We start from the raw sequence: 23462 nt of genomic DNA on the forward strand, positions 1-23462 counted from the left end.
AGGCTTGTGGAGAAATGAAAATCCAATCTTCAAATTTTTGGATCACCCTAATTATATACAACACAACAACAACAGGCATTTTAAGGTCATTTTCCCTGCAAGAGCGGGGGTTAGCCTTGCGGTCCCCATGACAATGTTCTCCATTTTGCCCTATTTTCTGCATCTCTCCTTACCCCCTTGCCCGCATTTCTTCTTCGACCATCTTTAGCCAAGTCTTTCTCGGTCTTCCCCGTCCTCTACTTCCTTCTACATTCATTTCCATCACTCTTTTCAACCAGTCACTTTCATCCTTCCTCAACACATGACCAAACCATCTCAACCTGTTTCTCTTCACAGCATCCATCACAGGCTCTATTCCCATCATCTTTCGCAATTCATCATTTGTCTTCCTCTCTCTCAACGATACTCCACACATCCACCGAACCATCCGCATTTCCACCCTTTCCAGCCTTCGTTGCTGCTCTACGTTCATTACCCATGTCTCATTCCCATAAATCATAACACTTCTCACACATGCAGCATACACCTTTCCCTTCAGCTTCAATGACACTCACCTCCTCGTCAGCACGCCACTCAGTTCCCGAAACTTCTTCCATGCACATCTCACTCGAGCAACCGTTGCCGAGTCTGATCCACCTTCTCCATTCAGCATGTCTCCAAGGTAACAAAATGTTACCTAATTATCACCCTAATTATATATATATATATATATATATATATATATATATATATATATATATATATATATATATATATATATATATATATATATATATATATATATATATATATATATATATATATATTGTTACGGTTCTGAGTGTAAATATCACATCATTAAAGGTTAAAGGTTCGCCCCCATAGTTAGTCCACACACAACACGTAGGCCACCTTAGAACATTAGTTATGTCATAGTATGTGTGAGGATAAGGCCATTTCCATTAGTGATACCTGCCTTGTGTAAAAGAAATAAGCTTAGGTCCCGTTCATTTTGCGGCCACCCTCCAAATCGACCTCGTTGGGCAGCATCCGCGCCCTGATTCGGCTAATCCACCTTGTTTGCTAGCTGCGTTCGCTGCTTTTGGGTTCTCGCTCAAACTAGTCGGTTGGCCACGAGGTAGGCCTGGAAAGGGGGAGGAGCGCGAGGAAGAGGTGTGGCCGCATCAAGCAGCACGTCAGAAGGCGGTGACGGTGAGAGCCAACAACCAACCAGGGCTCGGGTGACATGGCGTGAAGGGCGCGGCTGGCAAGTTCCAGAGGGTTCGCTGGGCGGCGCTATATAAGCGCATGTACGAAGCCCTCGAAAAGGACTGATGCAACTGCACTCGTCGTAGAAGGAGTCTCGTGATAAAGGACTCGTGAGGAAAGCGCATTGTAAAGAGGACTCGTGAGGAAAGCGCATCGTGCAGAAGGACTTGCAGAGGGAGCTTGCGCATGATAAAGGACTCCTGTGGGAGAGGCGCTTTGCAGCGAACTGTATTGGGAGCGAATATAAAGCCCGGTTCATTTATTACGTACGCGGCTGAGCCGCGAAGTAACCGCCAGCCAGCCTACCTTTCGCCCCGCATTTAACCTTGTAATTGTCCGCTCCGCGTCGACGACCCGCGGGGAGCTTCTGCCGCCCTGACCATCTGCTTCGCGGTACGAGTCGGGGGCCAGAGTGAACTGCCTGGACGCCCTCATACCTGGACCATCAACCCGACCATCTACATCCCCGTGCGAGTGTGTCTGAGAGTGAAACGGGCCCGTGTCCTGGGATAAGTTAAGACTGTATTAAGCTGCACTGTGTGTTCTTCTCCTTCCTGTACAAATTGTAAATAAATCTGTTCTTCCTTGTGTCTTTCCTATATCGACCGTATCAGTCATTTCCTCCATTGGGTAAGCGTGGCACGATTCGGAACCGCTTAGATCGGGTTTAGTTCTTGTTAACGGCTCGGATCACGGTTCACTATCGCTCGGCGTTTCCACTTATAACTGTGATTCGGGCGGGGTTTATTTCCTTGCTTCCTGGCCGGCGTTGGTACTTAGGTAATAGGGATTCGGCCTACCACCCTATTCAACGCCGTCCGGAAGGATATATATGTATATATACATACATATAAAATATATATATATATATATGTATATATACATATATACATACATACACACACAATTTTAACATTATTAAAAAGATATTGCTGGGTTCTACAGACTTGAAGCCACTAAGTAGGATGCTGAATGGGGATGGATAGACATCCCCACAGGGAATAGCTATGGTGGAGGCCGAAACCACTCCGATTTGGGTCAATTAATTCAGATTCGTCCAATATGTCTGCAGTTTTAACACACCCTATTGTGTGATATAGCTTTTATAAACTGCAGGCATAATGAGCTAATCTGGATCATTGCACAATAAATTTGGCAGCAGACGAAAGACCAAATTTTTTTTTTTTTTTTTTTTTGTCATTCATCTCTATGTTCACTTTGCATTGTTCTAGTTGCTTTTACTCTGGCTTTGCCTTTATTTATCGAGATTAATACCCTTCGGTTGGCCTTGTCTTTTGTTCTCTCACACAGTACCAGGTTGGACAGCTGTATATGATAAGCAAGCACAGCCATGAGCAGAGTGAGAAGGGAGAAGGCGTAGAGGTAGTGTCCAACGAACCGTATGAAGATCCCATCTATGGGCAAGGCCAGTACACGGAAAAACGCATTCACCTGTCGAGGTAAGCATCTGCCATTGGTCTGAATGGGTGAAGCAAAGACTATTTGCTTAAGATGTTGAAACAGAAATATTAAAGCAAGTTTATTCCTGCTGAGCTGTTTGCAATGTTTCTGATGTTTGGGATGAAGATTGTTCACTGTATTTTTGTCTCTGCACAATTAAGATGTTATGATGCTTTTTGTGTGTATATTTTTTTTGTTGTGGTACACTCTGTTCTCCAGCAAATTGCCAGGGTGGGCACAAGCAGTGGTTCCTCGCATTTTCTATGTCACTGAGAAGGCATGGAACTATTACCCTCATACCATCACAGGTAACATTACAAGTCCTATTGATCGGGCATTTTTGATACACAGTCTTGGTTTCTGCCTTCTGTAAAATGCCGCTCTCTCATGACCCAGAGTTTTTGGTTTGGGCCGATAAGTGGTATGTTTGGGATTACAATAATTTATTTTGCGTATATGGCATTGGGACGGATAATCGTATTACTTTCGGCCACTATATAAAATTTCCACATTCATCGAAGCCCTTCAATTGGAAAGCACTGTTTGTCTTGAGGCTTCATCAGTTATGCACCAAAATAGTTGATGTAAAAATCTAGGTTTTTAAATCGAAAAGACTGAATGGAAAGGTGTTTGAAACAAAACACCAACACCTTTACTGGCCAAAAATATTGGCACCCTTGCACTTTTTTCAAATAATACACCATTTTTTCAAGAAAATTGTTGAAATTAAAAAACATTTTGTTATCCACATATGTATTGCTTTGGTTTGCAGTAGAACAAAACAAAAAAGCTGAAAAAATTACTAAATCTTAGCTTATTCCACACAGAAATCCTAAAATGGCCTGGACAATATTGGCACCTTTTAGAAGTTGTTGGAAATAATTAGATTTCAAGCAGGTGATTCTCCTTTACTTTGGAAATGAACTCACCTGTGGTGAGTTGCAGGTGCCTGCAATATAAAAAGCACTCATTCAACCAGTTTGAATAGAGAAAAGGAGTCATTCTGCTGTTTTGTGTCACTGTGTACTGCACTGAGCATGGAGAAAAGAAAGAAAACCAGAGAATTGTCTGAGGAGGCCAGACATAAGATTGTAGCCAAGCATGGACAATCTCAAGGCTACAAGTCCATCTCCAGAGACCTTGATGTTCCTGTGTCCACCGTACGCAATGTTATCAGGAAGTTTAAGGCCCATGGCACTGTAGCCAACCTCCCTGGACGTGGCCGCAAGAGAAAACTTGATCGAAGATTGCAGTGAAGGATTGTTCGAATGGTTGAGAAAGCACCTCGATCAACTGCCAAACAGATTTAAGCTGACCTTCAGACACAAGGTACGACAGTTCCAACTTGCACGATCCGTCGCCAACTCGTTGAAAGGGGGTTCAATGGTAGGACACCCTGGCGGACCCCACTGCTGAGAGAGAAAGAGAAAGCGAGAGAGACTGAGCCTTTTTTTTTGTTTGTTTGTTTTTTTGTTACTTTTTATTGCAAAAATATATAAATACATGGTTGCCAGTCAGTGAAAATACTATTCAATACAAGCAGAATAATCGAAAAAACACAGAAAATAAAAATAGAAAATAACAGGAAAGAAAGGAATTTAAAACTGTTCAATGAAATAAAAAGAAAAACACAAAAAACTGACCCCACACTAATGCATTCCAAACGAACCTACAAATATATCATTAATTCATTCTCATGCACAATGCAGATCCCATCAAAACACCAAATGTTCAAAAACTCATCAATCCTTTTCTTTCTTTCAGAAAAACAAAATTCAAGTTAGAGTCCTGCAGATATCAAGGCATAGAAAAAGAACTTGACATTACATTGCCCAATCGGCTTTCCCTTCAGTTTTTCTTTCCTCGATAAATAAATTGCCATTTTCGCCAAGGCTACTAAAAACAGAAACAACATATGTACATTGTACATGTTCTTTCATATTGTTGAAACCAAAAATAAATGATCGCAGAGAGAAAGTGATATTCATTTTCCAGATATGTAGTTAAGCCAATTAAATAAAGGCACATTCCTTGCACAATCAACGTAAGCATGGAATACATCCTCTGCGCAAACTAAGAACGGGCAACACGTAGATGTGGGCGTGAAATGATTCACTAGTTTATTAGACGGGATGAATAGGTACACCGTATCCCTGCGTGTCGTAAGAGACGACTAAGAGGGTTGGCGTCAGGAAGGGCATCCGGCCATAAAAACATTGCCTCAAAAAGAGAACCATGACAATTACAACTACATATGGGCAGGGTACAGCCTGAAGTGGAGATCGGTTTCTGAGGTTTGGGACATGGAATGTAGGGACAATGACAGGGAGATCAGGAGAAGTGGTGGAAGTATTGGTCAGAAGAAGAGTGGACATATGTTGTGTGCAAGAGACGAGATGGAAGGGAAGTGGTGTGAGAATGGTGAAGGGTAGGCAGGGACATAAATACAAGTTTATGTGGCAAGGGTGCCTGGAGGGCGTGAATGGTGTTGGTGTCCTGTTTTATGAGGAGTTTGTAGACAGTGTGGTGAGTGTGACTAGAGTGAGTGATAGGTTGATGATGGTGAAAATGATGATTGGAAAGCTCTTGGTGAACGTCATCTCGGGATATGCTCCGCAGGTTGGTCGAAGCGATGAAGAGAAGGACAAGTTCTGGTGTGCGATAGAGAAGCTGGTGGAAAACGTGAAAGATGAGGAAGTTGTTGTGGTAGGAGGAGACCTAAATGGACATGTGGGAAGGAGTATGGATGGTTTTGACGGAGTCCATGGGGGTTACGGATATGGTGTGAGAAATGGAGAAGGTGAAAGGATTTTGGAGTTTGCTGATGAAGCTGATTTGTTGATTTGTAATACTCAGTTCCAGAAAGAGGATAATAAGCTTGTTACATACATGCCAGGTGGGTCGACGACAACCGTTGACTACCTGATGGTGCGTAGGCGAGATAGGGGGCACCTCCGCGACACAAAGGTGATCCCGGGGGAGGAGGCTGTTTCACAGCACCACTTGGTTGTCTGCGACATAAGGGTGAAAGGTGCGAGGAGAGCTCGGCGGGTGAAGTACAAACCGAGAATGAAGGTGTAGAGGTTGAAAGAGGTAAGGCTGAGTAAGGTAAGGTAAGGTAAGGTAAGGTAAGGGAGGCATTAAAAGAGAGGCTGAGTAGGGTCGAGGATGACGTGGTTGAGCTTGAAAGTGGTTGGATGTCAATGAAAGCTAGTCTGTTGGGAGCCGTTGGTGAGGTATGTGGATGGACAAAAGGACCACCGAGGCACTCGGAAACATGGTGGTGGGATGATGAAGTTGGAAAGAGGATTGACGAGAAGAGGAAGAAGTTCAAGGAGTGGCAGAAGGCGAAGGGTACGGGAGCAGAAACAGCAGAGCATGAAAGTTATAAGGCAGCCAGGAAGGCTGCAAAGAAAGAGGTAGCAAAGGCGCAGGAGGCATGTAGGAAAATGTTCGGAGAACGCTTGGATTCGGAAGAGGGTCAGAAAGCAGTATTCAGGATTGCAAAGCAGATAGCGAAAGAGAGGTGTGATGTGATGGGGGTGAGTTGCTTGAAGGATGAAGTGGGCCAAATCGTTGTCGACCCAGATGGAATTAAAGGAAGATGGAAAAGATATATGGAAATGCTGTTGAATACAGAGAATGAATGGGATGGCAACATAGAGAGTAACCCAGTTTTAGGACCGGCAGAGAAGATAACTGAGAAGGAAGTTGCGGAAGCGATAAAAGCAATGAAGGGTAGAAAAGCGGGAGGGCCGACGGGAGTTGTGGGAGATATGTTGAAGGCAGCAGGAAGTTGGGGTATGAAGTGAATGACAGAGATCTGTAATCTGGTGGTGAAAGAAGGCCGCATTCCAGTGGATTGGGAACTGAGTACCCTCGTCCCTCTATACAAGGGGAAAGGTGACCCTCTGGAGTGTGGTTCGTACCGAGCAATAAAGTTATTGGAGCATGGAATGAAGTTATTGGAAAGGGTGTTGGAGAGGAGGATAAGGAAGAAAGTAAAGATCGACGAAATGCAGTTTGGATTTATGCCAGGAAGAGGAACGACAGATGCGCTTTTCATTGTGAGGCAGTTGCAGGAGAAGTACATGGAGAAGAGGAAGAAGTTGTTTCTTGGGTTTGTTGATCTGGAGAAAGCATTCGATAGGGTTCCACGCAAAGTATTGACATGGGCATTGAGGAAGTTAGGAGTGGAGGAATGGTTGATCAGAGTAGTGATGGCAATGTACAAAAGAGCGCGCCCAGCTCTAAGGACGAAGGACGGGAACAGTGGTGAGTTTGAGGTGAAGGTGGGAGTGCATCAGGGGTCGGTACTAAATCCACTACTATTTGTAGGTGTGATGGAGGTGCTGGCTCAGAACGTAAAGGAGGGTTTACCGTGGGAGTTGTATGCAGATGATCTGGTGTTGATTGCGGAAAGTATGGATGGACTGAAGGAAAAGATGAACAAGTGGAAGGAATGTATGGAGACAAAAGGTCTGAAGGTGAATATCGGAAAGACGAAGGTGATGGCAAGTGGTAAAGCATGTGGTGAGGTGGAAAGAACTGGGAAGTGGCCCTGTGCTGTGTGTAGGAAGGGTGTCGGAGTGAACTCCATTCAATGTACAATGTGCGCTGAGTGGGTTCATCAAAAATGTAGTGGTTTGAGAGGGTCATTAACCAGTGTGGCAGCTACATTCAAGTGTAAAGTGTGCACAGAGGGAGCTGCAGATGGAGGAAATGTTGAGTTGGATCTTGGAGACGGCGTGAAGCTGGAAGGTGTGAAAACATTTTGCTACCTTGGAGACATGCTGAATGGAGAAGGTGGATCAGACTCGGCAACGGTTGCTTGAGTGAGATGTGCATGGAAGAAGTTTCGGGAACTGAGTGGCGTGGTGATGATGAGGGGAGTGTCGTTGAAGCTGAAGGGAAAGGTGTATGCTGCATGTGTGAGAAATGTTATGATTTATGGGAGCGAGACATGGGTAATGAACGTAGAGCAGCAACGAAGGTTGGAAAGGGTGGAAATGCGAATGGTTCGACGGATGTGCGGAGTATCGTTGAGAGAGAGGAAGACAAATGATGAATTGTGAAAGATGATGGGAATAGAGCCTGTGATTGATGCTGTGAAGAGGAACAGGTTGAGATGGTTTGGTCATGTGTTGAGGAAGGATGAAAGTGAATGGTTGAGAAGAGTGATGGAAATGAATGTAGAAGGAAGTAGAGGACGGGGAAGACCAAGAAAGACTTGGCTAAAGATGGTGGAAGAAGAAATGTGGACAAGGGGGTTAACAAGGAGAGATGCAGAAAATAGGGCAAAATGGAGAAGATTGTCATGGGGACCGCAAGGCTAACCCCCGCTCTAGTAGGGAAAATGGCCTTTAAAATGCATGTTGTTGTAAAATGCATGTTGATCCAGTGTATCAAGCGCCACTGGAGGTCACCTGTCCTTTTGCTTACCAGCTTACTGTACATTGATTCCCATGCAGGCTCAGATGGGAGTCCTTCCAGCATTAGCCCTTTCCACCTGGCCACTCCATTTAATGTTGAGGTCCCAAGCAGAACTGTAGTACATAATCGATACAGGTTTCTTTACTACTACTTTTCTGAAAAATGTTTTGTCCTTCACTAATTGGGGGTAAGTCTCTGTGACTGAGCTGTACAAATAAACCAGGAAATCGCTAGTCATTGGATGTCACCAAAACTTCTTGGGTCCATCTTCGTCGAAGTTGAAAGCTTTTTAAAACTATTTCGTTTCAGACTCTTCCTATTATTCTATTTGACCATATTCCAGTCATATCAGCTATCGCCTGCACCGCTTTCCACCCCCAACCAGAATCATGGCGGAGGTGCAACACTTTGATTATGCCTGCTGTAATAAAGTGTTGATAAAAGTCTTGGCTTCTTGGAATTGCAGGAAAAAGCAGGTTGTAAAAAAAGGGGTTCTTCCACAAACATGTTTGTAGCATAGGTTTCCTGCTGGCGACTAATCGAAAGGCTTTGCCAGGCGTTCAGAAGGCTCTGATAGAATGATAGTAGATGAGATGTGTCAACATGTTGGAGTTGGATTAAGAAAAGCTCAAGGCCGTATCCGAGCCCGCTTGCTTTTCGCAACGTGATAGGCCAGAAGTCGGCCTTGCAGTCGTTCTTTAAACATCAACTGCTGCATGGTACACAGCCGAAAAGCCATGACACGACTTTTTATGTCCAAGTCCCTGGCCACCTTCAAACAAGGGGTGACATATAACACTTGGTAGTAACCAATGGTGACCACTTAAAAAAAAAATCCACCAGTAGCCTCTACACTTCCTTTAGTAGTGCCTCTGGTGGCTGAAGGCAGAAAAAGCCACTAAATTATTAACCACTAGAACCCTGCCTTTGTAGGAAAGGTTGGGCAGAGCTCGATTACACAGTCACAATCTTTTTTTTTTAACGTGTTCAACAATCCCGTCCCAATTTTTGAGGACATAATGTGGAGATCCCAGGAAAACCCCAAGGTATTTGACTCCATCTTCCACCCATTTTAACTTTTTTGGTAAGTGCACAGGTGGTACCAGCACTGTTCCAGGTGGATTGTTCTTGAGACAGGGAATCCATAAGGCTTTACTCTTGTCCCAGGTACACTTCAAAGAATAAGCGAGGCAAAAAAGATTTAAACATTCAACAAGTGCAGGGATATCATTCTCATTCTTGACAACCACACAGACATCATCTGCATAAGCTGATACAACTACTGAAGGACTCCCAGGGGATACAGTCACTCCTGAAATATTTTTCCGAAATAAAATTAGAAGCGATTCCATTACCAAGGAGAATAATAACCCAGAAACCGGGCATCCTTGTCTCACCCCTCTTTGAACCTGGACCGGAGAATTGAGTTCGTTATTGATTTTAAATAAACTAAATATATTGTTGTGCAACAAAGTCCCATAGGCCCTAAAGTTGGCACCAAACCACATGCTTCCAGCACACGATGCAAAAAAAACATGATCAACACTATCAAAAGCCCTTTCCAAATCAAGGAATATTATCACAAAATCTTTTTCCAAGCAATCGCACTCCATTAAACCCCTGATCAAAAAAATATCATAAATAGATCTGTTCGGGATGCAGTAATTCTGATCAGGTTGGACTAGATCACCGATTACAGTCTTCAACCAACTGGCCAACACTTTTGACTTTTGTAGCCCGTACATAATAGCGAGACCGGCCGCCAATTCTTTATCTGTCGTAAATCTCCAGTCTTTGGAATCAGCGACACCACCGCTCTTCTAAAGCTTAGTGGTAGTTATCCATGCACCAAGGATGATTCTAGGCTCTTCAATAATTCAGGGCCCAAAAGGTCCCAATAAGCCAAGAAAAATTCTGCCGGTAGGCCATCAATCCCTCAGGACTTTACCCTGAGTCCATTTCAGCTAGGGCCTGTGTTAGCTCGGGCAACATAATTGGTGAATTCAGGCCCAGGCGCTGAGGCTCAGTTAGGGGTGAAAGGTGAGAAGTTAAAATTCCATGGTTTGCTCTCAAACATTTTGTTTTGCATAAACTTATGAAAAAAACTCTCGAATGCACAACCTTACATCTCCAGGGTCGGCGACCATGTTTCCCCTAAAGTCTAGTACAGAGAAAGTTTTTGGGTGACTTGTTTACAAAATCCATTTGAAAGGAAGATTTACTCGGGGTATCTAATACCTTTATATTGTTTATCCTTAATCTGAGTAACAGCCCTGCTGCTTTCTCCTGAATCAGCTCTCTCAATTGAGCCTTCTTTTCAACCAATAACCTGTGGTCTCTTATATTATTATCATCTTTAGCCAGTTTACACTCTAACCGTATAATATCAGCTTCTAAACAAGCCATTGTTATATTTTTCACATCAGTTGCATTGGAAACAAAATGCTGACAAAACACTCTAATCTGAGCTTTTGTGTTATCCCACCATAATGCTAAAGAAGAGAAAGAGGGCTTTCTTGAAAGTTGGATGGCCCAAAAAGCATGGAAGGCGGCTTTAAACAAAACATATTCAAGAAGACTGGTGTTGAATTTCCAGTATGCACTTTTGCGTAAGGGTTGAGGGAAAAAGAGGCCCATGGTAGCTAAGTGATCAGAAAATATCGATGGAAAATGACTTGGAGAAAACCGCATTTCTGAAATGTGAGTTTATGTACCAACGGTCAAGTCTAGCGAAGGACATTCTACCACAGGCACATCGTCCCCAAGTATACTGAGATTTGTTGGGGTAATGTAGCCTCCATGCATCTAGCACACCCACTGCTGAAAAGTGATTAAACAAATCAGTATTACATTCGGGATGAGGTTCTGTTGTATTTCGGTCATTATTGGATTCAAAGGTACAATTAAAGTCCCCCCCTCCCCCAACCCCCATGCAAATACGATTATTGAGATCTATCAACTGCATGTGGCAGATCAAAGATGAAAAGAAAGCTCTTCGTTCCACACTCACTTGGTGCGTGAACATTGAATAGTGTAAAACGAAAATTATTTATGACCAGTTCCAGTGAAATAACCTGGCCTTAATTACCTCCTGGAAGAGGCATGACTCGGGTATTAGGCCTGGTCTGAGTAAAAAGGCAACACCAGCAGAAGAAAAGTTACTAAAAAAACACTGTCCCTTAAAGAGGCAACACCAGTCATACTCCACATTTTGAATTATATGGGTTTCCTGGAGTTAAAGTACATCAATTTTCTTGCGTTCAAATAAACTCTTCACCTGAACCTGGCGGTTGTGGCTTGCACCTCCACCATTCATATTTCAGGTTCCAAAGGTGATTTTTTATTTTTTTATTTTTATGGTGTAGCTCATCGGGCAGAGCCGTCTAAAACGGTGTTTGTCCGTCCGTATGTATGCCTGTATGTATGTATGTATGTACCCTCAAACATACCAATCAGAGCTGATAATCTGGTCACATGACAGGGTGATGTGATTACGTCTGATGTCATTATGGCGGTGCGGCTTCTGACTCTTCACACACTGCCATTTTGATTTATATGCCGAACATATTGTCGAACCTGTCGTATATCACAATCGCCATGCTCTACCTTTACGTTTTTCATTCTGTGTGAAACACAAACCACCCGATTGTTAAAATGACCATTAAATATCGAAACGCATCGGCGTTGTCTCTTCCAACAATACGGTACGTATCGGTCTTGGGCGTTATGCCTCATCTTTGGACCGCTTCAGACAAATGAAGCCCAGGTTTCTTAATACAGCAGTGTATCGTTTCAGTAGTATCGTTTTTGTAATAGTAATACTAATAATATAGTAAATATAACCATTACACTTTAATCCCAATTGAATCCCAATGTCGTGAATTGAAGGTTTATGGATTGAAGCGGTGTATGGTTCATGATCAGTGATGAGCGTTGTTCGGCACTAATATTAATAACCGAGGAAGTAAGGAATTCGCCTTGGTTTTTTGATAGTATCATATCATTTTCGAAATAATTATAACATAACTTTAATATTATAGTAAATCTAATCATAACACTAATCCCTTCGTAGTGACTGCAAACTTACTGGACGTTAAAATATATCAGTTTTGTGTCCGTTACGTCATTACGTCTATGATGTCATTACGACGGCTGACTGCACCGACCGACAATTTAATTTACAAGTATACCCGCTCACTACTGGAGTGGCAGGAAGGTCCATTCCTCTCTGGGGTATGTAGATTAATGTAGATCTAGGATCGGGCCTCAGGAACATCAGGGGTATGTTAATTTACCAAGTTTCTTGTGGAGTGCTCGCTAAGCGCTTTAAGCATTCGAGCAAGCACTCCATTCAAAACCATTAAGGAACGGCTGGATTGGCAAGCGCTAGCTAGCTGTTTGGTAAATGAGCACACCTCCAACCCTTGTGGGGTATAATCTAGATTAGAGTAGAGCTTCGCTCAGTTCTGTAAGTAAAAAACTTACCTCATGGATGTCGAGATTCCTCCAAATTTCATTGTTTAATGTTACTTGTACGCCCGCAGACTCTGGGAGGGGCAGGAAGGGTCATTCCTCTTTGGGGTACATAGATTACAGTCGATCTATGGTCGGGTCTCAAGAACATTGGGTGTGTGTTCATTTACCAAGTTTCTTGTGAAGAGATCGCCAAGTGGTTTAAGCATTTGAGCAAGCTCTCCATTAAAAACCGTTAAGGAACGGCTGGCTTGGCAAGCTCTAGCTAGCTGCTTGGTAAAGGAGCACAACCCGAGGTTCTCCCTTTCAGTTTCGTATGAAACAGCAGGAGCGAGTTTCAAAAGTTCGCTACGAAAAATGCCACGGTAGCGGCAGAAAGGGCCATGTTATTCACCCAACATTTGTGGGTTATATAGAGTACAGTAGATTTTTGCTCGGTTCTGTAAGTAAACCTTGCTTCAAGGATGTCGGGATTCCTCCAAATTTCTTCATTTAGTGTTATAAAGAGCATTAGCGACTGTTTAAAAAGCAACGCACACGTGTTCGTGGTTTATAATATTTTTACTTCCTGTAGAAACCGTTGCTCCCACGGAAACGCCATTATAACTATAAGCTATTTATACACGTTATCACTGCAGGAAAAACGCCTTAGGGAAGTGGGACATTATTATTATTAATATTGTTTTGTAATAACATTAACAATATGCGATTATCATTAATTTTGTTATTAAAAGCGTCTTTGAAAATACGCAACGATAAAGCAAATTTAACATTTATATACACCTCAACGTGCAACCCCATTGACGGCAATGGCGGGCAAACTCTCTCGGGGGGGTGGGGGGGGGGGAAACCCCCCTTGATGGGGGGGGGGGGGGAAACCCCCCTTGATGGGGGGGGGGGGGGAAAACCCCCCTTGATGGGGGGGGGGGAATGAACGCGCTACAACTTTCATTGTGTAACCCTTCGTCATCCTGTCAAGTTTGGTTGAGATTGAATAAGTAACGACAGAATGTATTGGCGTCAAAAATTCATCAGACAGACAGACACAATTGGCGTATTTTAGTACGATAAACAGCATTAGTGACGACTTGAAAAGCTAATATGTGTTTGTGTTTATAATATTTTACAAGCCCGGCTACGCCGCTGTTAAACTTTTGGTCTTGTTTTCATGGATTATCAAAAGGCTTGAGCGGTTGTTGGGAAATCTCATTCCCAGCTTTTGTAACAACCTTTCTAAACCGATGAAACTGCGACTTTGTGAAATTAAATTCATCCGGCTTCTTAATTACGTCTTTTGCAGCCTGGACGAATGAAATAAAATCAGGAAAATTATCTTTTACGATCACATTTCGCTGTCGATATGTTTCATTTAGAATGGAAATTAAGTTGAGGAGCTATGGGTGACTGATACTCAAGATAAAGACAACTCGGTCATCTCAACTTCGTCATCTGATTCTGACAAATCAGAAACAGCTCTGCACGGGTCACATATATCAGTCTGCTGCGCAGTCCCCATTTTGATTCCAACAAAGTCCAAAGATTTGCTGGAATGTTCTATTGTAGTCACCTTTACTCTGGTACCCGGGAAATTCAACAGGAACTGAAATCTCGGGTTCACACTCCTGTGGGGAGATGTTCATTGGCTCAGTTGGCTAACCAGTATCATGATTTAGACCTTGCACTGATAGAGGTGCTTGGGACTGAAACATTTCCATTCTGCTCGGTCTCAGAAGGTAGTGAAGGTGGCGGCTCACTAATGAGCTCACCTTCATCTTTAGCCTCGCCATTTACTTTGCCTCTCAAATTTTCGGTGCTGCCCAATAATGTTTGAGAATTAATTAATTCAGGTTCCTTCTCCCTGGTGTCAATACAGCTTGTGGACACCTGAGAGACGTTTAGGGGCGTCTTCAACCACACTTTTTATCCAACACTACCTTTTTCACAGTAATGTTGAAATTACTAGCACCAGGTGCTCTTCGTTTTTTTGTCACCACAATGGGATCCTCTTCCATCTCCTCACTACATGTAGCATCAGCCACAACAGGTGGGTTATCCCGGATTATTTCACTATTTACCAAATCATTGGTGTTGTAGTTTTCAGGAACATGAACAGGAGTATTATCCCAACTCCTCGTGTGCGAGGGAGCCGTTCGGATATTTTGATTTACTTTGTTTTGTATGTTAGAGACCGGGGTGTTAACTCTTTTACAATCAACGTCACTATGACCTACTTCACCACACCTTACACACACGATACCTTTGGACAAAACCTTTTCACGTGACCAAAAGCTTCACAATGAAAACATGTCAATGAGGCTGATAACTCATACATCTGGTACTCATGGTTGTTCAACGTTACCTTGCACGTGATGTTTAAACCTGTCATTGCCTCGATCTGGAAGCACCATATACACCTGCCGTTGAAAGTTCATCGCGAGACCGGAGCGGAATCATTTGATTTTCAACACAACTGTTCCGTATCGGAACAGAACGGACATCAGCTTGATCGCAGGTTATAAATGGAGGGCCATTCGATATGACGACGACTCATCGACGGAGTGTCCATAGGCGAAGCCAAGACAAAGAGACCAGTCTCTGTGGTTAATCCCACACTTAGACTACCGGTCAAAAGTTTCAGAACACCTCAATTTTTCCAGTTTTTATTGAAATTTACGCAGTTTAATGTCAATACAACAACACACAACATGCATTTTAAAGGCCATTTTCCCTGCGAGAGCGGGGGTTAGCCTTGCGGTCCCCATGACAATCTTCTCCATTTTGCCCTATTTTCTGCATCTCTCCTTGTTAAACCCCTTGCCCGCATTTCTTCTTCCACCATCTTTAGCCAAGTCTTTCTCGGTCTTCCCCGTCTTCTACTTCCTTCTACATTCATTTCCATCACTCTTCTCAACCAGTCACTTTCATCCTTCCTCAACACATGACCAAACCATCTCAACCTGTTCCTCTTCACAGCATCAATCACAGGCTCTATTCCCATCATCTTTCGCAATTCATCATTTGTCTTCCTCTCTCTCAACGATACTCCGCACATCCGTCGAACCATTCGCATTTCCACCCTTTCCAAACTTCGTTGCTGCTCTACGTTCATTACCCATGTCTCGCTCCCATAAATCGTAACACTTCTCACACATGCAGCATACACCTTTCCCTTCAGCTTCAACGACACTCCCCTCATCATCAGCGTGCCACTCAATTCCCGAAACTTCTTCCATGCACATCTCACTCGAGCAACCGTTTCCGAGTCTGATCCACCTTCTCCAATCAGCATGTCTCTGAGGTAGCAAAATGTTTTCACACCTTCCAGCTTCACGCCGTCTCCAAGATCCAACTCAACATTTCCTCCATCTGCAGCTCCCTCTGTGCACACCTTACATTTGAATGTAGCTGCCACACTGGTTAATGACCCTCTCAGACCACTACATTTTTGATGAACCCACTCAGCGCACATTGTACACTGAATGGAGTTCACTCCGACACCCTTCCTACACACAGCACAGGGCCACTTCCCAGTTCTCTCCACCTCACCACATGCTTTACCACTTGCCATCACCTTCGTCTTTCCGATATTCGCCTTCAGACCTTTTGTCTCCATACATTCCTTCCACGTGTTCATCTTTTCCTTCAGTCCATCCATACTTTCCGCAATCAACACCAGATCATCTGCATACAACAACTCCCACAGTAAACCCTCCTTTACGTTCTGAGCCAGCACCTCCATCACAGCTACAAATAGTAGTGGACTTAGTACCGACCCCTGATGCACTCCCACCTTCACCTCAAACTCACCACTGTTCCCGTCCTTCGTCCTTACAGCTGTGCGTGCTCTTTTGTACATTGCCATCACTACTCTGATCAACCATTCCTCCACTCCTAACTTCCTCAATGCCCATGTCAATACTTTGCGTGGAACCCGATCGAATGCTTTCTCCAGATCAACAAACCCAAGAAACAACTTCTTCCTCTTCTCCATGTACTTCTCCTGCAACTGCCTCACAATGAAAAGCGCGTCTGTCGTTCCTCTTCCCGGCATGAATCCAAACTGCATTTCGTCGGTCTTCACTTTCTTCCTTATCCTCCTCTCCAACACCCTTTCCAATACCTTCATTCCATGCTCCATAACTTTATCGCTCGGTACGAGCCACACTCCAGAGGGTCACCTTTCCCCTTGTATAGAGGGACGAGGGTACTCAGTTCCCAATCCACTGGAATGCGGCCTTCTTTCACCACCAGATTACAGATCTCTGTCATTCTCTTCACACCCCAACTTCCTGCTGCCTTCAACATATCTCACACAACTCCCGTCGGCCCTCCCGCTTTTCTACCCTTCATTGCTTTTATCGCTTCCTCAACTTCCTTCTCAGTTATCTTCTCTGCCGGTCCTAAAACTGGGTTACTCTCTATGTTGCCATCCCATTCATTCTCTGTATTCAACAGCATTTCCATATATCTTTTCCATCTTCCTTTAATTCCATCTGGGTCGACAACGATTTGTCCCACTTCATCCTTCAAGCAACTCACCCCCATCACATCACACCTCTCTTTCGCTATCTGCTTTGCAATCCTGAATACTGCTTTCTGACCCTCTTCCGAATCCAAGCGTTCTCCGAACATTTTCCTACATGCCTCCTGCGCCTTTGCTACCTCTTTCTTTGCAGCCTTCCTGGCTGCCTTATAACTTTCATGCTCTGCTGGTTCTGTTCCCGTACCCTTCGCCTTCTGCCACTCCTTGAACTTCTTAATTGTCATGGTTCTCTTTTTTGCGCGTTTAATGTCAATGTCCTCTGAAATTAAGCATAGAACAAATAAACAATTGGAGATAAAAAAGAAATCATAGAATCATTTTGTTTAACAAAATTTTATTTAAATTTTTGACTCAGCAAAGTAGCCACCTTTTGCAGATATAACCGCTGAACACACTCGTGGCATTCTTTCTACAATGGAAATCAAATATTGTTCGGGAAGTTCTTCCCAACACTTGCAGAAGTTCCCACAAATGTGTTGCACTTGTAGGTTGCTTTGCTTTCATCCTTCTGTCCAGTTCATCCCAAACCAGCTCGATGCGGTTTAAGTCTGGAGACTGTGCTGGCCATTCCATGATTTGAAGCCTACCGTCTTGTTCTTTTCCTTGAAGGTAGTTTTGACATAGCCTGGAGGTGTGTTTAGCGTCATTATCTTGCTGTAGGATGAACCCCTGACCAACTAGGTGTATACCAGAGGGTATTGCATGGCACCTGAAAATTCTGGGGTGGCCCTTTTGGTTCAGGTCAGGGTGCCAGTCACTCTGTGCAAATTGCCAACTCTGGATCCAGCAAAAGAGCCCCAGACCATCACGCTTCCTCCTCCATGTTTGACAGTTGGTGTCACACACTGAGGAACCATCCTTTCGCCTACTCGACGGCGTACAAAAACACTGCGTGATGAACCAAAGATTTCAAATTTTGATTCATCGGTCCATAAGGCCTTCTTACAGTCTTCAGTAGTCCACTGGCAGTGCTTCATGGCCCAGGCAAGCCTCTTTTTCTTATTTTGCCATCTTAGCAATGGCTTTCTTACTGCCACTCGACCTGTCAAACCTGCAGCTTGAAGTCTTCTCTTCACAGTTGAAACTGAGACTTACTTACTTCAACCAGTGTTAAGCTGTGCTTGAAGCTGTTGTCATGTGAGCCGCCCATCACGCAAGCTGTTGACTCTCAGAAACCTGTCTTCTGATTCTGTTGTGGCTTTGGGTCTGCCAGACCTCTTCCTGTCAGAGTTTCCTCCAGTTTCCAAGTGCATTTCGATGGTGTAGGAAACTGTACTCGCTGACACCTTGGCTTTCTTTGCAATTTCTCGAAAGGAAAGACCTACACTTTTAAGGGTTATAATGGTCTGTCTGTCTTCCTTTGTTAATTGCCATTTTCTCGCCATTATGATAGCAACATTAAACTGTGTAAATTTCAATAAAAACTGGAAAAATTGAGGTGTTCTAAAACTTTTGACCGGTAGTGTACATCGTGAACGAATTTTTCATCGGACACAAATACAACAACTTTGATTCATTCTCAACTCTGCTTGTACATTCTCACAACCGATTATTTTCCCCACCGACAAAACAATGTCCTCGGTGGAAGTTCCTTCAGGTGGAACACACACGAATGCATGCTTCCTTGTTAAATTGCATAACGCCTCTAACCGAGAGCGTGTATTCGCCATACCAGCAAATTAACACCCCCCATTTGTCCGAACCGGACAAGAAGGTATCAAACCTAAATAAATCGAACTAAAATAAATAACAAACGTGCATTGTAAGCACAAAAAGGCTTGCAAAGCGTCGTCGAAGCCGGTAGGCCATACCCAAAATGGGCCCGCTCTCAATCCTTCTCTCTCTCGAAGACAAAGGCCTAGGATGAAAACAAAACGCCCAAAGCACACAGGATGGAAAAGGAGAGGGATGTGGGGCAGGAGAGGAATGTGGGGGGGGGGGGGGGGGCTAGGAGAGGAGAAAACCACACTGAGGGCTCAACACAAACCAGGGTAGCTGCACATGGTGGCCATGACACACAACACACTCACCAATGACCGGCAGGGGGGCAGGAGATAGAGAGAAAGCAAAAGAGAAAGAAAGAAAGAAAGGTAAAAGAGCCCAACTGGAGTTTTCCAAAATACACCTGAATAAGCCAAAATTCTTCTGGGAGAATGTCCTGTGGATAGATGAGACCAAATTAGAGATTTTTGGTAAAGCACATCATCTCTATGTTTACAGAAAACAAAATTAAGCGTTCAGATAAAAGAACACCTTCCATATAGTCAAACTTGGAGGATGTTCAGTGATATTTTGGGGTTGCTGTGCTGCCTCTGGCACTTGGTGCCTTGAATGTGTGCATGGCATCATTAAATCAGTAGATTACCGAGGCATTTTGGAGTGCAATGTTCAACCCAGTGTCAGAAAGCTGGGTCTCCGTCGAAGGTCATGGGTCTTGCAGCAGGACAATGAACCCAAACACACTTCAAAAAGCACCCAGCAATGGTTCAAGACAAAACGCTGGACTGTTCTGAAGTGGCCAGCAATGATTCCATATCTAAATCCTATTGAACACCTGTGGGGAGATCTGAAAACAGCAGTTGGGAGAAGGCACCCTTCAAATCCGGGAGAACTGGAGCAGTTTGCACAAGAAGAGTGGGCCAAACTGCTAGTGGGGAGGTGTCGGAAGCTCATTCATGGCTATAGGAAGCGCTTGACTGCAGTTATTTTCTCCAAAGGCCGTCCTACCAAATATTAAGTCTGGGGTGTCAATAATTTTGTCAATGCCATTTCTTTTTATTTTATGATTTAAAAGGATATATTAAGTTCTGAATCGAAAACAAAGGTTCTGTAATATTACCAGTAAAATAAAGAATTGTGGAGACCAAATACTTTCATAAATTTCAACTTATTTTTAGAGAAAATTGTGAGTTATTTGAAAAAAAGTGCAAGGGTGGCAATATTTTTGGCCATGACTGTATGTAAAGTTGGAAAACTGTAAGATGAGGCATGTAAACGAAAAATGTCAAAGAAAAACATGCTTCACATCTCTTATTAAGAGCAAGGCCTTAGCCTGAGAACTGAAGAGGAGAGTTAGATCTTTAACTCAGAGTAAATATTTGGCAGGAATGGGCGGTAGCGTGGGTATGCATGGCTGGTTGATTAGATGTGCCGTGATTGTGATACCTGTGAGAGGGTCACATTAAAAAGTGAATGTACTTATCTGTTTGTTCTCTTCACCCGACAACACACTTTAGCCCCTCTTCCCCCTCCCCCCACCCCTGAAGATTCTGAAGTGGATAAACAGATTTAATTAGTATGTGTTGTTGTTGGGGTGCAAGTACAGTATTTTGGGTCCGCCCTTGACCTGTGTTCACGTCCCTGGTATAACCACCTGCACGGAAGGATGAATTTGAAAGGGAGGAAACCTCAACCAACCAAATGTTTGATTTTCCATGTGGCTTTTTTGTGCTTTGTGGTTTTGTTTCACAATTTATATTTGTGCTTATAATCCAGTTTTACTTTATGCTCTCATTCAAACAGAAGCAGCTGCTGCTGTATTAATTGATCATGTGACTGTGTAAATGGTATTTGGGAGGAGGGGGGGGTGGGGGGGGGAGGGGAGAGGGGTGGTTGTACATTTATGTTATATATTTATTGTACTATGAAGTCATTCTATGTCGATTCACACAATATCCAGGTACCTCCCATATGACACCTCTCAGATTTGCCTGGGAAAAAATAAAAATTCCATGCCAAACAAAGGAATTCCCAGTTTAAGCTCAATACCTGACGGTTTTCAAGTTGTAGCCCCTGAAAATATGGGTGCCATGCACCTTCTTCGCACTCGTGAATTCTGCATTAGTTTGATTAGCGATTTTGAAGAACAATATCTTCTGTTCTAATCGAAGTTACTAAATTGAATTTTGATATTTTGTGGGTCATAATATTGACCTTTTTGAAGTTTTTTTTTTACAATTTTTTTTTTCCAATTATTTTGTTGGTGAACTGTGCACTAAACGTTTTAGGAATTTAGGATGAACTGAGCTTTAATGGGGGTATGGTGGTGGTGGTCAACATTCAGGGACAAAAATACCCTCACAAAACCCCCAATTCAGGCCACCTATTGACCCCATGGGCACGTTAGGAGTACTGAGCTTTTAATCATATAAACGAACACACTTTATCATACTTTTAAAGCAATAAAAAAATGGATTATCCACCTTGTGTATACAACAAACAACAACAACATGCATTTTAAGGCCATTTTCCCTGCAAGAGTGGGGGTTAGCCTTGCGGTCCCCATGACAATCTTCTCCATGTTGTCCTATTTTCTGCATCTCCTTGTTAACCACGTTGCCCGCATTTCTTCTTCCACCATCTTTTGCAAAGTCTTTCTTGGTCTTCCCTGTCCTCTACTTCCTTCTACATTCATTTCCATCACTCTTCTCAACCAGTCACTTTCATCCTTCCTCAACACATGACCAAACCATCTCAACCTGTTCCTCTTCACAGCATCAATCACAGGCTCTATTCCCATCATCTTTCGCAATTAATCATTTGTCTTCCTCTCTCTCAACGATACTCCGCACATCCACCGAACCATTCGCATTTCCACCCTTTCCAGCCTTCGTTGCTGCTCTACATTCATGACCCATGTCTTGCTCCCATAAATCATAACACTTCTCACACATGCACCATACACCTTTCGATTCAGCTTCAACGACACTCCCCTCCTCATCAGCACGCCACTCAGTTCCCGAAACTTCTTCCATGCACATCTCACTCGAGCAACCGTTGCCGAGTCTGATCCACCTTCTCCATTCAGCATGTCTCCGAGGTAGCGAAATGTTTTCACACCTTCCAGCTTCACGCCGTCTCCAAGATCCAACTCAACATTTCCTCCATCTGCAGCTCCCTCTGTGTACACCTTACATTTGAATGTAGCTGCCACACTGGTTAATGACCCTCTCAGACCACTACATTTTTGATGAACCCACTCAGCGCACATTGTACATTGAATGGAGTTCACTCAGACACCCTTCCTGCACCCAACACATGGCCACTTCCCAGTTCTTTCCACCTCACCACATGCTTTACCACATGCCATCACCTTCGTCTTTCCGATATTCACCTTCAGACCTTTTGTCTCCATACATTCCTTCCACTTGTTCATCTTTTCCTTCAGTCCATCCATACTTTCTGCAATCAACGCCAGATCATCTGCATACAACAACTCCCATGGTAAACCCTCCTTTACGTTCTGAGCCAGCACCGCCATCACAGCTACAAATAGTAGTGGACTTAGTACCAACCCCTGATGCACTCCCACCTTCACCTCAAACTCACCCCTGTTCCCGTCCTTCGTCCTTACAGCTGTGCGCGCTCTTTTGTACATTGCCATCACAACTCTGATCAACCATTCCTCCACTTCTAACTTCCTCAATGCCCATGTCAATACTTCGCGTGGAACCCTATCGAATGCTTTCTCCAGATCAACAAACCCAAGAAACAACTTCTTCCTCTTCTCCATGTACTTCTCCTGCAACTGCCTCACGATAAAGAGTGCGTCTGTCATTCCTCTTCCTGGCATAAATCCAAACTGCATTTCGTCGATCTTCACCTTCTTCCTTATCCTCCTCTCCAACACCCTTTCCAATACCTTCATTCCATGCTCCAATAACTTTATCGCTCGGTACGAGCCACACTCCAGAGGGTCACCTTTCCCCTTGTATAGAGGGCCGAGGGTACTCGGTTCCCAATTCACTGGAATGCGACCTTCTTTCACCACCAGATTACAGATCTCTGCCACTCTCTTCACACCCCAACTTCCTGCTGCCTTCAACATATCCCCCACAACTCCCGTCGGCCCTCCTGCTTTTCTACTCTTCATTGCTTTTATCGCTTCCTCAACTTCCTTGTCAGTTATCTTCTCTGCCGGTCCTAAAACTGGGTTACTCTCTATGTTGCCATCCCATTCATTCTCTGTATTCAACAGCATTTCCATATATCTTTTCCATCTTCCTTTAATTCCATCTGGGTCCACAACGATTTGTCCCACTTCATCCTTCAAGCAACTCACCCCCATCACATCACACCTCTCTTTCGCTATCTGCTTTGCAATCCTGAATACCGCTCTCTGACCTTCTTCCGAATCCAAGCGTTCTGCGAACATTTTCCTCCATGCCTCCTGCGCCTTTGCTACCTCTTTCTTTGCAGCCTTCTTGGCTGCCTTATAACTTTCATGCTCTGCTTTTTCTGCCCCCATACCCTTCGCCTTCTGCCACTCCTTGAACTTCTTCCTCTTCTCGTCAATCCTCTTTCC

At 43.7% G+C, this 23462-nt stretch overlaps 1 protein-coding gene across 3 annotated transcripts in view; it reads left to right on the top strand.

Annotated features, from left to right (window-relative positions):
* LOC137430290 (cytoplasmic phosphatidylinositol transfer protein 1) overlaps positions 1–23462 on the top strand; it is a 174033-nt gene that overhangs the window by 68299 nt on the left and 82272 nt on the right. For all 3 annotated transcript variants that reach the window (XM_078778974.1, XM_078778977.1, XM_068121065.2), the window contains 2 exons: positions 2560–2708; positions 2929–3017. In XM_078778974.1, coding sequence (XP_078635100.1) covers positions 2651–2708; positions 2929–3017 — 147 coding nt within the window. In that variant the 5' untranslated portion in view covers positions 2560–2650. The remainder of the gene's footprint in view (positions 1–2559; positions 2709–2928; positions 3018–23462) is intronic.

This window comes from Myxine glutinosa, chromosome 1 (assembly GCF_964187855.1).
Source record: "Myxine glutinosa chromosome 1, kmMyxGlut1.1, whole genome shotgun sequence".
Taxonomy (NCBI): Eukaryota; Metazoa; Chordata; class Myxini; order Myxiniformes; family Myxinidae; genus Myxine; species Myxine glutinosa.